At 40.0% G+C, this 13,776-nt stretch overlaps 1 protein-coding gene and 1 long non-coding RNA gene across 3 annotated transcripts; both read left to right on the top strand.

Moving 5' to 3' along the window:
• Nucleotides 1-786: 786 nt before the first annotated feature.
• LOC116724639 (uncharacterized) lies at nucleotides 787-2,898 on the top strand. 2 transcript variants are annotated; one of them, XR_004340195.1, is made up of 6 exons: nucleotides 787-822; nucleotides 1,012-1,062; nucleotides 1,135-1,177; nucleotides 1,249-1,310; nucleotides 1,918-1,929; nucleotides 2,873-2,898. It is a non-coding gene; the product is annotated as an uncharacterized LOC116724639 (long non-coding RNA). The 2 variants fall into 2 exon arrangements; XR_004340194.1 differs by lacking the exon at nucleotides 2,873-2,898 and adding an exon at nucleotides 2,010-2,056.
• A 17-nt stretch (nucleotides 2,899-2,915) lies between these two features.
• LOC116724460 (NLR family CARD domain-containing protein 3-like) lies at nucleotides 2,916-13,450 on the top strand. The gene is made up of 9 exons (XM_032570178.1): nucleotides 2,916-3,004; nucleotides 3,139-3,258; nucleotides 5,342-5,420; nucleotides 5,579-5,804; nucleotides 5,945-7,736; nucleotides 8,363-8,536; nucleotides 8,733-8,906; nucleotides 12,513-12,568; nucleotides 12,924-13,450. Exons 1-9 carry the CDS (start codon nucleotides 2,916-2,918, stop codon nucleotides 13,448-13,450), a joined length of 3,237 nt encoding a protein of 1,078 aa, XP_032426069.1.
• Nucleotides 13,451-13,776: the final 326 nt, after the last annotated feature.

Below are 13,776 nucleotides of genomic sequence, written 5' to 3' on the forward strand. Positions count from 1 at the left end.
TGCATCAGCCCAGCCACCTGTCCAGCCAGCAGCTACCAACAGGAAACAGGAAACAGTCATGTAGTCCACACCTGGTTTCCACCTCTTTCCCTTGACCCAGCACTACACCTACCAGTACATATTTTTGCTTTGGATGTCAGATTCACCACAATATATTAATTTTGTGATTTAATTGGAAGCTGCAGGCACAAGATCTGGACTGAGTTCTGATTCCTGTGTGGCGTCCTGGACATTGGACACTATGCGTTAGTACAATACTTATTTACATATTTACTGCATTTCTTGACACTTGTCTAATTCATTTATTACTCTGCGGTAGTGTTCATCATCAGTGTGACATATTGTTTCAGATTCTGAAACCTAAGCAAAGGGAGATTTTCTTCCTTGATTCTATCAGTGGCTTCACAGATGAAAACCACATCAAAACATTAAGGTTTTATAGGAATGAGTTTGAAAGTGGCATGTGTTCAGCATGTTGTTCCGTTGTTCCACGGAGGCAAAGGTTCAGCATTAATCTTCATATTTATGTAAGAATAAATATCCAAATTGAATTTGTGGATAACGTTTTAATGCCTGAAATCCAATAGGACATACATTTTCTAAGCAGTCTTGTTTCTTTTTAAACAACACATGGGTTAAAGCTGGACCATCAAGAGACCGTTCTGTCTCACATCTGTCTTTCATTCTCATACATGTTTATAATTTTTATGTTGTGAAATATACCCTTGCTAATTTTTAACTTAAAAACTTTGTATCATCAGAGAAGTCTGTCTTCAGATGTCATCCGGACCATGGACAGAATTTGTTGGCAATGATGTTAAGGTGAGATGTTCTGATGGGACACTTGTGGTTCTTTAGAGCTACAAGATGCTTATTTCCAACCATTCCTGCTTTAAATGTTTATAATCAATACTGTGGGTAAGGCTGTTGTCCTTTACCTCAATCTGATTGCTATAGTAATGACACATTAATTTTCTTCCCCCTTCTTGAATTTTCTCTTAAACACCACAGGGATTGCCTAAACAAGGACTGTCCAACAACTGTGTAATGTTTGTAGTGATGGTAACATCCGCCTCCACCCACCATATTGTTGTATGGTTTGTATAGACGTAATAATCACATTTTTCTCAACAGTATGCACTACTTTGTGATGGGAGCATCATTTGATTTCAGCGAGGTAAGGAAACAGATGAGAGTCTCTGCTTTCTGTTGGAGATTTCATTAAATGTGAAGCTGTGACGTCCACAGAATGATATGATGACAATACGAAGATGGTGGTCTCTCACTCTCTGGAGAAACTTCCCTGTGAAGTAAGAACAATAATGGTGCACTGTACCACGTCATGTTACACATATGGCAGGTTTTTAAAGAAAACCTTCAATTTGTCCTTTTAAAACAGGGGCCCCCAAAGTCGGCCCTCGAGGGCCGGCATCCTGCACGTTTTAGTTCTCTCCCTGGTGGAACCAACAACCTTTTCAGCGTGTCAGTTTTCTTCTTAGGCCGTCTAACGAGCCGTCATTGGATCCAGGTGCATTAAACTAGGGAGAAACTAAAACATGCAGGATGCCGGCCCTCCAGGACCGACTTTGGGGCCCCTGGTCTGACTGAACAACTAGACATGAAAATAGATAATTAAATATGTAGTTTTGAAAATAAATACTGAATTTGAAAATTAAATGTTTGGAAAATAAATATTTATTTTGAAGCTAAATATTTAGCTAAATTTTTATTTTCAAAAATGTAATTTTCAAAGTCAATATTTAGCTTGTGAATTAAATATTTAGTTTAGAATGAACGTATGGATGACATGGTGAAAATATTAGTTTGAAAAATGCATTTTCACATTTTTCTCTATGACATGATGAATAAACTAAAATACTGTTCTTCATTTTTTGTTACTATCAATCATCACTACAGTCATGATCAAAAGTAAGTACACCCTCATTTTTATCAGAACTTGTCTCCTTCCTCATGAAGATTTTATCAACCTGCCTCTGATTTCACCTCAGAGCTTCTACTTCCTGGTTCTGTTGCTCTGGAGGAAAAAACTACAAGCAAGGTGGACTGTGACGTCATCAGTTACGCAACATCCGTGACATTTACTTTCGGTTTGAATTTACCTGTTCAGGTGTGGTTTCAGTCTGTTAGTTGGGTCTCAGTCTGTTGTTTAAATTTTCTTCTTTAACTCTTTGGATCGTTTGAACAAACTGTAAGTTTGATTTATTCATTTCTTGAATTTTTTCATCATTTTAACTTTTTCCTGATTGTTTCAAATCTCTGACGTTTGGAGAAAAGTTTCACTTCTGATTTCAGCTGAAACTTTAATATTTCTGCTGTTTGAAGGCTAATCTACAGGATTATTAGATTATTGATGAACTGGAATCAAACAACATGATGAACAGCTGATGTTTCACTGTTTTCTTCTCCGAACTGATTCATGTTTTTATTTCCTGGTACCGAACTCTAGTCTCCACCATTAACGGTCAGCAACAGTTTCCTGTTGCTTCCTTTCAAAATAAAAATATTATTAAAATGGGTTTGATTCAGTCAGATAATTGAATAGTTCATCTTTAATGGAGCCAATAATCCACTTGTAGAAATTAATAATTGTGAACTATAAGACTTGTTCAGGTTGAATCAGTGAATGTAAATGTTGCTCCATGTCTCCATCTAGTGGACTGATAGTAGAAGTGCAGCAGCTGATGGCAGCTTCCTCTGCCTCTCTGCTGTCTGACTGCATTCACCTGACACTGATATGAAGCAGAGAAGAAGAGCCAATCAGAGGAGGAGCAGCTGATCTTTTTCCAGCTCTAATGATGTAAAGGATGATCAGAGTTGATGTGCAGATGAATGATGTGTGTTTCCTCTGCAGGTGAAGGTAGAAAGTGTGTGTGAGCTGATGTGAATTCAGCAGCATGGATCAGTCTGAGGACAGAGAGGAGGGAGTCCCTCCCTCTAAAACCACTCTGTGTGGGGAAGATGAGAGCCAGAGCAAAGGTCAGAGGTGAGGTCACCATCTCTAACTGTCCACAGCCCTTTTCACACAGCGTTCACTATATCAGGCCAGAACAGACGTGGTGATGAAGCTGCTGCTGCTCCTCTTTGCTGATTAAGTTTTAATTATCATGTTTCTGTCAGGATCCATCAGAGACTCAAACCAGAACCAGAACCAGGACCCAGCTGTGTGTCCTTTAAGAGTGACGGGTCAAAGGGTGTGATCCTTAACTTTAAATCTCCTGGATCTCCACCATCAGAGAGGTGAGCTGTTTCTAATTGTTGTAACTGTTCAGCTTATATCTGTTATTATGACCATCCAATATTAATTTAACACACAAACACAAAAGGCACAAGTGAGTTTAATTTCTAGATTGATATTTGGATTGTTCTCTAAATCTAAATGTAATTTATTTTCCAGACAGAGTAATGCTGAAAGAAAAAGGCTTTTATGAATTAATTTTATGATTCCAGTTTCATCTCTGTGGTTCAAAAATCATCCAACATAGTGGATTATTAACCATTTCCACAGTTAAGATAAAAAAATATCTCATGTGGATATCTTTCAGAACCAGATTTTCTCTAACTGACACCATAAATAAGCAACTGGGTCATTCTCTGAATTCGTTTCATTTTGTGTCTCACAGGTTTATCTCAAATATTTTCATATAATGCAACCCACATTTTTAAAGAAAATCAAGTATTGGAAATATCCATGTGTCTTGGTAATATAACATGCAAATATAGTTTAAAAATTATGTTTTGAAAGATTTGATGGGTTGTTGAAGCGTAGAGATCAGCCAAATGAGCATGTCCCCACTGACCAATGTTAATTTTTCACTGAATATTAAACAAATGAAACTAACCAGTAACTGCAACTTATTTGTACCATTTTAAACATTTTTAGGTATACTTTAATCTAAATAAAAGAAATATGTGAAAAATTTATGAATTATTTATAAAATATCACTTTTTAATCATGTCCCTCCAGTTTTGTTTAACCCTGTAACAGCAGACCAATCCCTCCTTTTTATAAATAACGGTTCAGTTCAATTTCCTCAGCACCCTGGAAGTGACATCACTTAAGTTTTTTCCCGTTCACACTGTAAAGAGATTTAAGTGTTAATATAGTTTCTTACCGATATTTGATTATTTTTTTATCCAAACATCGTCATTGTCAAGCTCAAACTTTCAACACCTTTAGGCATGTAAATGATAATTATTGTTGTTTGGGAAAAAGTAAAGAATGGTCTTTGAAACATATTAATTCTTGTTTTCATCATATCATATGTTGGTCCATAACCTAGCTAATGTGGACTTATGGCAACTTTTAGTAAAAATCTTCAACCCCGTTACAGTCTGGTCAACTGTTACACTGGGTTCAACCGTTACTTGATACATTGTTATGATTTTTTATAACTGCAAATATTAGACTAATATTTGTTGGACTGTATGCAATGTTTAAAGAATGACTTAGAAACATTAAAAGCCTGATTTAATGTTTATTTTAAAGTATATTTTTATGATTTATGAAAAGAGCTTTTACATCAAACACATTTCCACTGGGAAATACCTGGTAAAGCCAGTCTGGTCCATCAGGACTTGGTTCCTGTGTGCATTGTGAGAGCAGTTCAGCAGGGAAGGAAGGTTTCATGATGTGGTTGGTGAGATCTGCTGGAACTCAACCAAACTGAGCTGATGTGGACCATCAGAGGTTCTGCTGGTTCTTAATGGGATCAGCAGGAACATTAAATCTTTACAGCTACTTAGATCACCTGGTTCACTTCTCACATCCAGATATTACATCATGGACCTTTACCTTCTGATTGTCTCTGTGTGGACAGATACAATGTGAGCTCACTGGCTTCCAGGGATCTACAGGATCCATTTTAAAATTTTCTCTATAACATCCAGCAGAGGACCCCACATGGACACACACCCACATATCTCAAACCTCCTCCATGTCCACATCACCTCAGATCTAGTCATCAGAACCTGATGGATGTCCCACACTGTCCTGAAGACCTGTGTGGACAGAGCCTTCACTTCCACTGTCCCCAAGCTCTGGGAAACTTTCTCCACCAGCATCAGATCTAATGACAGTTTGGACTGTTTGAAATCCAAGTTCAGCATCAACCTTTTAAAATGTCTTCTAGGTGATTTTGGTGTTACTGCTCTTCATCCTTGTAGTTCAGCTTCCTCTTTTTAACTTCACTCCATTTTGTTCATATGATGCTCCGTTTTTCTGCTTCAAGTACATTTAATGTGAAAGTCTTCGTGATTTCATCTCCTAATACTGCTGGATGAATATTTACTGACTTCCTAATTGTTCCTGGTTCCTCCACAGAGTGGACCAGCAGAGCTCAGAGGTTCCCAGTTGTCCGTCTGCCCAGCAGCGTCAAACACAGCTGGACTCCATATTTATGGTCTGTATAAGAACAACAACTTTTCCAAGCGTTCTGTTCACAGTCATCTCCATGCTGCACTTTGTAGACCAGAGTACTGTCAGTCTGTCAAACATCCATCTGGTGTTTGGCTCCTTGATTTCAGTCTGATGTTTCCTTCATCTATTATTCTATTCCAGACGCTGGAGGACAATATTGTCACTTTTCTGAAGAACGAACTGAAGAAGATCCATAAAATTCTGAGTCCAGATTACCCAGAATGCTCAGAGAGTCAGAGAGAGGATGATGAGGTGTTGGAAGGTGAGGATGAAGAGCAGAGGAGGAGCAGCAGAGAGGCAGTGATGAAGATCACACTGAACTTCCTGAGGAGGATGAAGCAGGAGGAGCTGGCTGACTGTATGCAGAGCAGTAAGAGGATTTCTACAAAAGTTTAACCTTTCTACACACATTTACTGAAATTTGAAGAGATGGAATCACATTTATGCAAAACATCTTGAGAATCTGATTTTATTTAGTTCTTGATTTTAATTTTTGTCTTATTTTAGAACATCTTGCTGCAGTTTGTCAACATCAACTTAAATCTGGTCTAAAGAAGAAGTTCCAGTCTGTGTTTGAGGGAATTGCTAAAGCAGGAAGTCCAACCCTTCTGAACCAGATCTACACAGAGCTCTACATCACAGAGGGAGGGACTGGAGAGGTCAATGATGAACATGAGGTCAGACAGATTGAAACAGCATCCAGGAAACCAGACAGACCAGAAACAACAATCAGACAAGAAGACATCTTTAAAGTCCCACCTGGAAGAGATCAACCAATCAGAACAGTGATGACAAAGGGAGTGGCTGGCATTGGGAAAACAGTCCTAACACAGAAGTTCACTCTGGACTGGGCTGAAGACAAAGCCCACCAGAACATCCAGTTCATATTTCCATTCACCTTCAGAGAGCTGAATGTGCTGAAGGAGAAAAGGTTCAGCTTGGTGGAACTTGTTCATCACTTCTTTAGTGAAACCAAAGAAATCTGCAACTTTGAACACTTCCAGGTTCTGTTCATCTTTGATGGTCTGGATGAGAGTCGACTTCCTCTGGACTTCCACAACAAGAAGATCCTGACTGATGCTACAGAGTCCACCTCAGTGGACGTTCTGCTGACAAACCTCATCAGGGGGAAACTACTTCCTTCTGCTCTCCTCTGGATAACCACACGACCTGCAGCAGCCAATCAGATCCCTCCTCAGTGTGTTGACATGGTAACAGAGGTCAGAGGGTTCAATGACCCACAGAAGGAGGAGTACTTCAGGAAGAGAGTCAGAGATAAGGAGCAGGCCAGCAGGATCATCTCTCACATGAAGACATCACGAAGCCTCCACATCATGTGCCACATCCCAGTCTTCTGCTGGATTACTGCTACAGTTCTGGAGGATGTGTTGGAGACCAGAGAGGGAGGAGAGCTGCCCAGAACCCTGACGGAGATGTACATCCACTTCCTGGTGGTTCAGACCAAAGTGAAGAAGGTCAAGTATGATGGAGGAGCTGAAACAGATCCACATTGGAGTCCAGAGAGCAGGAAGATGATCAAGTCTCTGGCAAAACTGGCTTTTGATCAGCTGCAGAAAGGAAACCTGATCTTCTATGAATCAGACCTGACAGAGTGTGGCATCGATATCAGAGCAGCCTCAGTGTACTCAGGAGTGTTCACACAGATCTTTAAAGAGGAGAGAGGTCTGTACCAGGACAAGGTGTTCTGCTTCATCCATCTGAGTGTTCAGGAGTTTCTGGCTGCTCTTCATGTTCATCGGACCTTCATCAACTCTGGTGTCAACCTGATGGAAGAATCATTTACACTTCAGACAGCCTCGCTATTTAATAAACCTGAACTAAAATCTCTCCATCAGAGAGCTGTTGACCAGGCCTTACTGAGTCCAAATGGACACCTGGACTTGTTCCTCCGCTTCCTCCTGGGACTTTCACTGCAGACCAATCAGAGACTCCTACAAGGTCTACTAACACAGACAGGAAGTAGGTCACAGACCAATCAGGAAACCGTTCAGTACATCAAGGAGAAGATCAGTAAGAATGTGTCTGCAGAGAAAAGCATCAATCTGTTCCACTGTCTGAATGAACTGAATGATCGTTCTCTAGTGGAGGAGATCCAACAGTCTCTGAGTTCAGGAAGTCTCTCCACAGATAAACTGTCTCCTGCTCAGTGGTCAGCTCTGGGTTTCATCTTAGTGTCACCAGGAAAAGATCTGGATGTGTTTGACCTGAAGAAATACTCTGCTTCACAGGAGGCTCTTCTGAGGCTGCTACCAGTGGTTAAAGCCTCCAACAAAGCTCTGTGAGGACACAGGTTGTTACTGTATTTTGATAGATAGAAATACGCTAATGATGAGATAAACATATAATAACACCAGTGTGTTATAAATGTAAATTCTGTTGCGACACCTCCAGGCGCTGCAACCATCTTCTGATGTCTATTTATTTCTCATTTTGTACCATTCATTTCTTTATCTTTGTATATTACATATATACACATAACCTGCATAACCTTATCTTATCTTATCTTATCTTATCTTATTCATGTTTCAGTTTATATATTGGTGCATTTTCTTTTCACAGTGTCCCAATGTGGGTGGACATGCAAAAGAGAAACAGACTTTCTTTAGCAGCTGGAAAGAATGTTGAAAATTAAAGCAGCAAAATTAATCTTTATGTTAAAATTGAAATTGGATTAAATTTGTTTGTTGTGTAATTTTATAATTATCTTTCCTATCACCCTGTTTTCTGTAATTCTGTCCTTTAAGGTTGGAGGCCCAACTGTAAAATTAATCAGTTCACACCAAACACATGAGCATGTGTAAAATAAGATAGTACCTTCCTTGTCTAAGAGAAACATTGTTGATTGGAAAAAATTTTAATTTTAATGAATTGTTTAATAACAGATTTTTCTCTCTGTCTCCTCAGACTGAGTGGCTGTAACCTCTCAGAGAGAAGCTGTGAAGCTCTGTCCTCAGTTCTCAGCTCCCAGTCCTCCAGTCTCAGAGAACTGGACCTGAGTAACAACAACCTGCAGGATTCAGGAGTGAAGCTTCTCTCTGCTGGACTGAAAAGTCCAAACTGCAACCTGGAAACTCTCAGGTAACTCTGGGCACTTGACAAATTGCTGCATCTTAGGAGCAAAATGAAACATTATTATAGATCCCAGCAGTTGCTTGGCTTTCTTATTTATTCCACATGTTACAAATCCATCCATCCATCCATCCATCAGTTCAGACCTTGGGTTCTACCTCAATGTTCTCATGTTCTCATCATGTGATGAATTGTGTGTCTGCAGCTTATCAGGCTGTTTGGTCTCAGAGGAAGGCTGTGCTTCTCTGGCCTCAGCTCTGACCTCCAACCCCTCCCATCTGAAAGAGTTGGACCTGAGCTACAATCATCCAGGAGACTCAGGAGTGAAGCTGCTGTCGGCTGGACTGAAGGATCCACACTGGAGACTGGAAGCTCTCAGGTATGGAGGAACCTGCTGCAGGAGCAGAGAAGGTCTGATAGAGGAGGAAGAGGGAGAAATGTCTTTAGTCAGTCTGCTGGGAAACATTTAGTTTGAAGCTGAATGTTTAATTTGATAATTAAATATTTAGACGCCTCATCTGGAGGCAGAGATCATTACCCAGTTTTCTGGAATATTCTCCAGACTAAGAACGGCTCACAAGGAAAATTAAAGAGTGGGATGGGTTTAATAGTTTAATAGGGACTCTGACTACATTAATAAAAGTTCAGTTAGATTTCCATGATGATCTACTGATGGCAGAAAGGACTTTAAAACAATATTTGATGGAGCTCCAGACCAATCAGCCCCAAGAAGCAAAGATGAGAAGAAAAGTAACTCCATGTTGGTCAGATGGATGTTTAAAAGTTATGGGAGAGAAAAATAAAGAACTTTAGATTTTAAACAAAACTCACAACTTTCAGGATTTAATAAAAATATAAATCACAATAAAAGTGAAGAAAACTATTCACGAGGCAAAGAAAGAAAATGAGAATTTTAACAGTTTCATCCATTTAGTAGTTTGATCTCCACCAGGGGGCGACATCTGGAAAATGATCTAAAGAATGAAAGGAATCAGGAGAGAATGGAAATCCCTTGTTTTCCAGAGGAAATGAAGAATTGCAGTGAATGATGGTGAAAAAGTAGAATTGTGCTCTGTTGACTGTGGTAGAAATGAAAAAACAATAATAAGACCTTTTAGATAGATCCAAGAAAAGATTAATGTGTTTAGGTTTTCAGTAGTTGGGAAAGCTTTTGGGATTGTTCAATAAAGTTTGGGAAAAATTCCCAACGTCTTGGAAAAACGCAGAGACCCTTCATGTTGGAAAACAAGGGAAATATCCATCCGACCAATCAGATTCCAGATCCACAGCTCTGACGTCACATTTAGGATAAATAATGGAATCGTAATAAGAGAAAGAAAAACATCTTATTGATAAAGTAGAGGGATGATATCAGCCCATCAGATGGTTTAGAAGAGGGAGAGGAAGCGTCATGGGACTGCAGAGGTCCTTCACCTGATCCTGGTTGTTGGGACAAGAACTTTGTTACTGAACTTAAGGACATTTTTCATGTTTCTGTACGTAAGTAGATTTAATGCTGGGAACTTTTACTCCACTACATTTTACAGTATCTGTACTTTCTACTTCACTACATTTCTACAAAGCGTTGCGTTACAAGTTACATCCAAGTCGCTTTGCGCTTTTTGATATGTTGGTTAGTTTGAAAGTAATCAATGATTCTGGTGCCGCCTTTGCCTCCCTGATATCATGAACTGCTAGCTTTCAAAAATTCTCCATCAAATCTGAAAAACATATCGAGGAAAGTTAAGCTGCTAAACGCTGTCTGAGTTTTGGGTGTTAAATTGATTTAGGTTAGAGAAGTTTTATGTACTCTTACCAAGCTTCTAGTTTAAATCGACTGCAATAAATAAAACAATTAAATAGTTGTAAGCAGCTGAACTGGCAGTAACATTGATTACTGCGGTCGGGGCGCATGGAGCGCAGCGTCTCCTGCCATGAATGTCCCAGTAACGTTAAACTCCTCCACATCCTGGTTACTGAATTAATGTGAATAATCTCCATCTCATATTTACATTTACAGTCATATTCAATAAATTAGAATATTGGTTCCCATGAGGCTCGTTTGTCAGGTTTTAAAACAACTTCAGCAGATATTAAACATGTTTTTCATGCTTTCTTACTTTTACTCAAGTAAAAATGTTAATGTGGTTCTTTTACTAGAGAACATTTTTGTCTGTTTATTTGTACTTTTACTTCAGTACATTGTTTGAGTTCTTTCTCCACCTCTGGTGAACAGCCAGTAGGTGGCGCTAGAGTCAGGAGGAGGCAGCCTGGAGAAAAGGCTGTTCCTCCCTGATCTGTTTCCAAGCAGTCAGAGTGTAGAAGTTGAGAGCTGGAGAAGTTTCCTCCTGTTGCTGCAGCAGCAGAGATGTTCTGCTTCATGGACTAAATCAGGTTGGAAAGAGGAGAGATCTTTACTGAGCTGCTGGATAAAAGCTTCTGAAACATTTCAACTCTTTCTGGAAACTAATGAGACATAAAAACAATGGATGTTTTTACCATCCAGACCTTTAGAACCAGTTCAGGTCAATAATTCAGTTGTTTCTGTGGAAGATGAACAGATTTGATGTGAAATGATGAAATTCTTCATTTCTATCTGATGTTCCAGCAGATCTGTAGAAAATGGAGCTGCAGCTCTCAGATATTTCAGTCGTCATGTTTTCTATCAATGAATCCACTGATTAAAGCAGGAATCTCATCTCCATGTTCTCCTCCAGAGATTCCCAAGGTTTGTTCCTGGAAGCTGCTGCTGGTTCCTCCAATCCAGGCTCCGCCCCCTTTAGAGGAAATCTGTCCATATATGGTGCTAAGAGTCACCCTGATGCTGCAAAGCTTTGTTCAGGGATGAGATGTCAGGATGTTAGTGTCAGTTTGTTCCAGGCTTTAGTTGTTCTCCTCATGAGGAGCTGAAGTCTCTGACAGGAACGTAGAGCTGAACAGGAGAAGAACTTGAAGCTTCTTCTTGGCCTCTGATTGCAACAGCAGGACAATCCAACATTTTAGTCTGACTTCATCTGGAAATATTTCTTTGACCCTGAATCAGTTTGAAGGCAGGCCAGCTCCTCATCAGAGCTGAGATCTTCTCTGTCCTCCATGCTGGAAATGTACAAGTCCAGCAGCTCCTGATCAGTGACATCAGAGCGTGACATCATCAGTAGAATGATGATGTCATTTCCCTCTCAGAGCAGCTTGGAAATCTGAGAGGAAAGATGCAAACAAAGACTCTCTGGACTGTTGGATCTGCTGGTTCTGGTTCCAGATGCTCCTTGGACACTTTCACAAGCCATTACTGCAGCTGCTGGATTCAGGATGCTGCTTCTTCTTCTTGGTCTCATTGTAAATGTGTGCAGCAGCGCCACCTGGTGGTGTTGGTTGGTAGAGGAAGTGCTGAAAGGTTGGAGGTGTTTGTCAGAGGTGTGTGATGATGGAAGCCTCTCCCTGGTTTGTGAGTCTGAGCTCAGAGATCAAATCTTTGATTCTTGTTGAACTCTTTGTTGAATGTGATGCAGCTTCTCCTTTTTAATGTTTGTATTTCTGGATATTACAGTGAGGCCACAGCAGGTTTTCAGCAGCAGGGCTGTTTAGTGTTTCATTCCTTCATCTGTGTGTGGGAGTGTGGATGGAACAGGTATCCAGGTGTTGTGTCAGAGTTTAGATTGATTGTATTTTAATGCTGATTATTAAATCAGGTTGAGCTTCCAGAAATGTTTCCTTAGTTTCCTGATGTCCTTTTAGGCTTCAGTGAGTTTCTTCAGGTTGTTACTGAGGGATTTCCTTTCTCCTCTCTGTTGGAGCTTTTCCTGTGTTTGGAGAAATGAGTTGTGCTGCAGCAGCACCAACTGTCCTTCCTACATCCACTGCAGTTTGCAATCCAAATGTTGGACTGTTCCTGTCTCAGTGGAGGACAATGTGTGTCTGAGAGACATGTAATGTCCATGTTTGCTGCTGAAAGAGACTGATGGTCTGACACCCCTCCTCCTTTCAGGGTGGAGCCTGCTGGAGTCCCATTCTTGACACCAGGTCTATGGAGACTGAAAAGATGTAAGTGTGTTTTTCATCTGATTCATGACAACAAAGCAGCTCACATTCAACCATCTTCAAACTTAGACTTAGACTAACTTTATTATCATTTTGCATGCACAGAGTGTATACAGAATGAAATTTTGTTGCATACGGCTCAGAACAATGTTTTGAGGTTTGCTGATTACACTATTGTTTATACATCAGACAAGAACAGTACTGTAATCAGTGAAAAACTTCACAACAGCTTGCAGAGATTATCATTATGGCTAAATGATTCTTGCTCAACTCTCAAGTCACTCATTCAGGAGTCATCATCAAAGTGTCAATAAATGATCAATAACTGCAGCTGGATTGTGTTTGTTCTCTCCATCAGATTCCTGTCAACTCACCATCGACACAAACACAGTGAACAGAAACATCAAACTGTCTGAAGACAACAGGAAGGTGACATTTGTGGAGAAGCTTCAGTCATATCCTGATCATCCAGACAGATTTGATTTTCCTCAGCTGCTGTGTAGAACTGGTCTGACTGGACGCTGTTACTGGGAGGTCGAGTGGAGAGGAGATGTTTATATATCGGTGAGTTACAGAAGAATCAGGAGGAAAGGATACAGTAGAGACTGTTGGTTTGGAGGGAATGATCATTCCTGGAGGCTGAGCTGCTCTGATGTTGATGGTTACTCTGTCTGTCACAATAACATAGAAACTCGTCTCTCCTCCTCCTCTGTCTCTAACAGAGTAGCAGTGTATGTGGACTGTCCTGCTGGCATTCTGTCCTTCTACAGAGTTTCCTCTGACTCACTGATCCTCCTCCACACCTTCAACACCACATTCACTGAACCTCTGATTCCTGGATTTTGGTTCTGTTTTTATGGTTCCTCCTCAGTGTTTCTGTGCTGAGTTGAGTCTAAAGAGTCTAAAGATTTTCCTCCTGTCAGAGAAACTCTCTCACTGTTGAACAGATAGTTCAGTCTCTACAATCTATTTCTTGGTGAAACAATTCTGATTGAATCCTTGGAAACTTTTTCTTCTTCCAGTCCTTTAAATATGGAAGCTGGGATTATTCCAGGATTATTCCAGGATTATTCCAGGATCCACATGTTTTCCTGTCTGTTTCCAGTCAAAGCTTCACACTGAATATCAAGATGTTGTTTCTCTTTTTTTTCCTTTCATTCATCAGATTTCATTGAAATATTGATCAGTTTTTCTCAATCACTGATCATTTT

The sequence above is a fragment of the Xiphophorus hellerii genome, chromosome 8 (genome assembly GCF_003331165.1).
Source record: "Xiphophorus hellerii strain 12219 chromosome 8, Xiphophorus_hellerii-4.1, whole genome shotgun sequence".
NCBI lineage: Eukaryota > Metazoa > Chordata > Actinopteri > Cyprinodontiformes > Poeciliidae > Xiphophorus > Xiphophorus hellerii.

Bases quoted from the DNA above. Each gene is read 5' to 3' on its own strand.
- LOC116724460 (XM_032570178.1), top strand. From the start codon at position 2,916: ATGGATCAGTCTGAGGACAGAGAGGAGGGAGTCCCTCCCTCTAAAACC. The intron at 8,537-8,732 runs GTAACTCTGGGC...GTGTGTCTGCAG, and splicing joins TGCAACCTGGAAACTCTCAG to CTTATCAGGCTGTTTGGTCT. The intron at 8,907-12,512 runs GTATGGAGGAAC...TCCTCCTTTCAG, and splicing joins TGGAGACTGGAAGCTCTCAG to GGTGGAGCCTGCTGGAGTCC.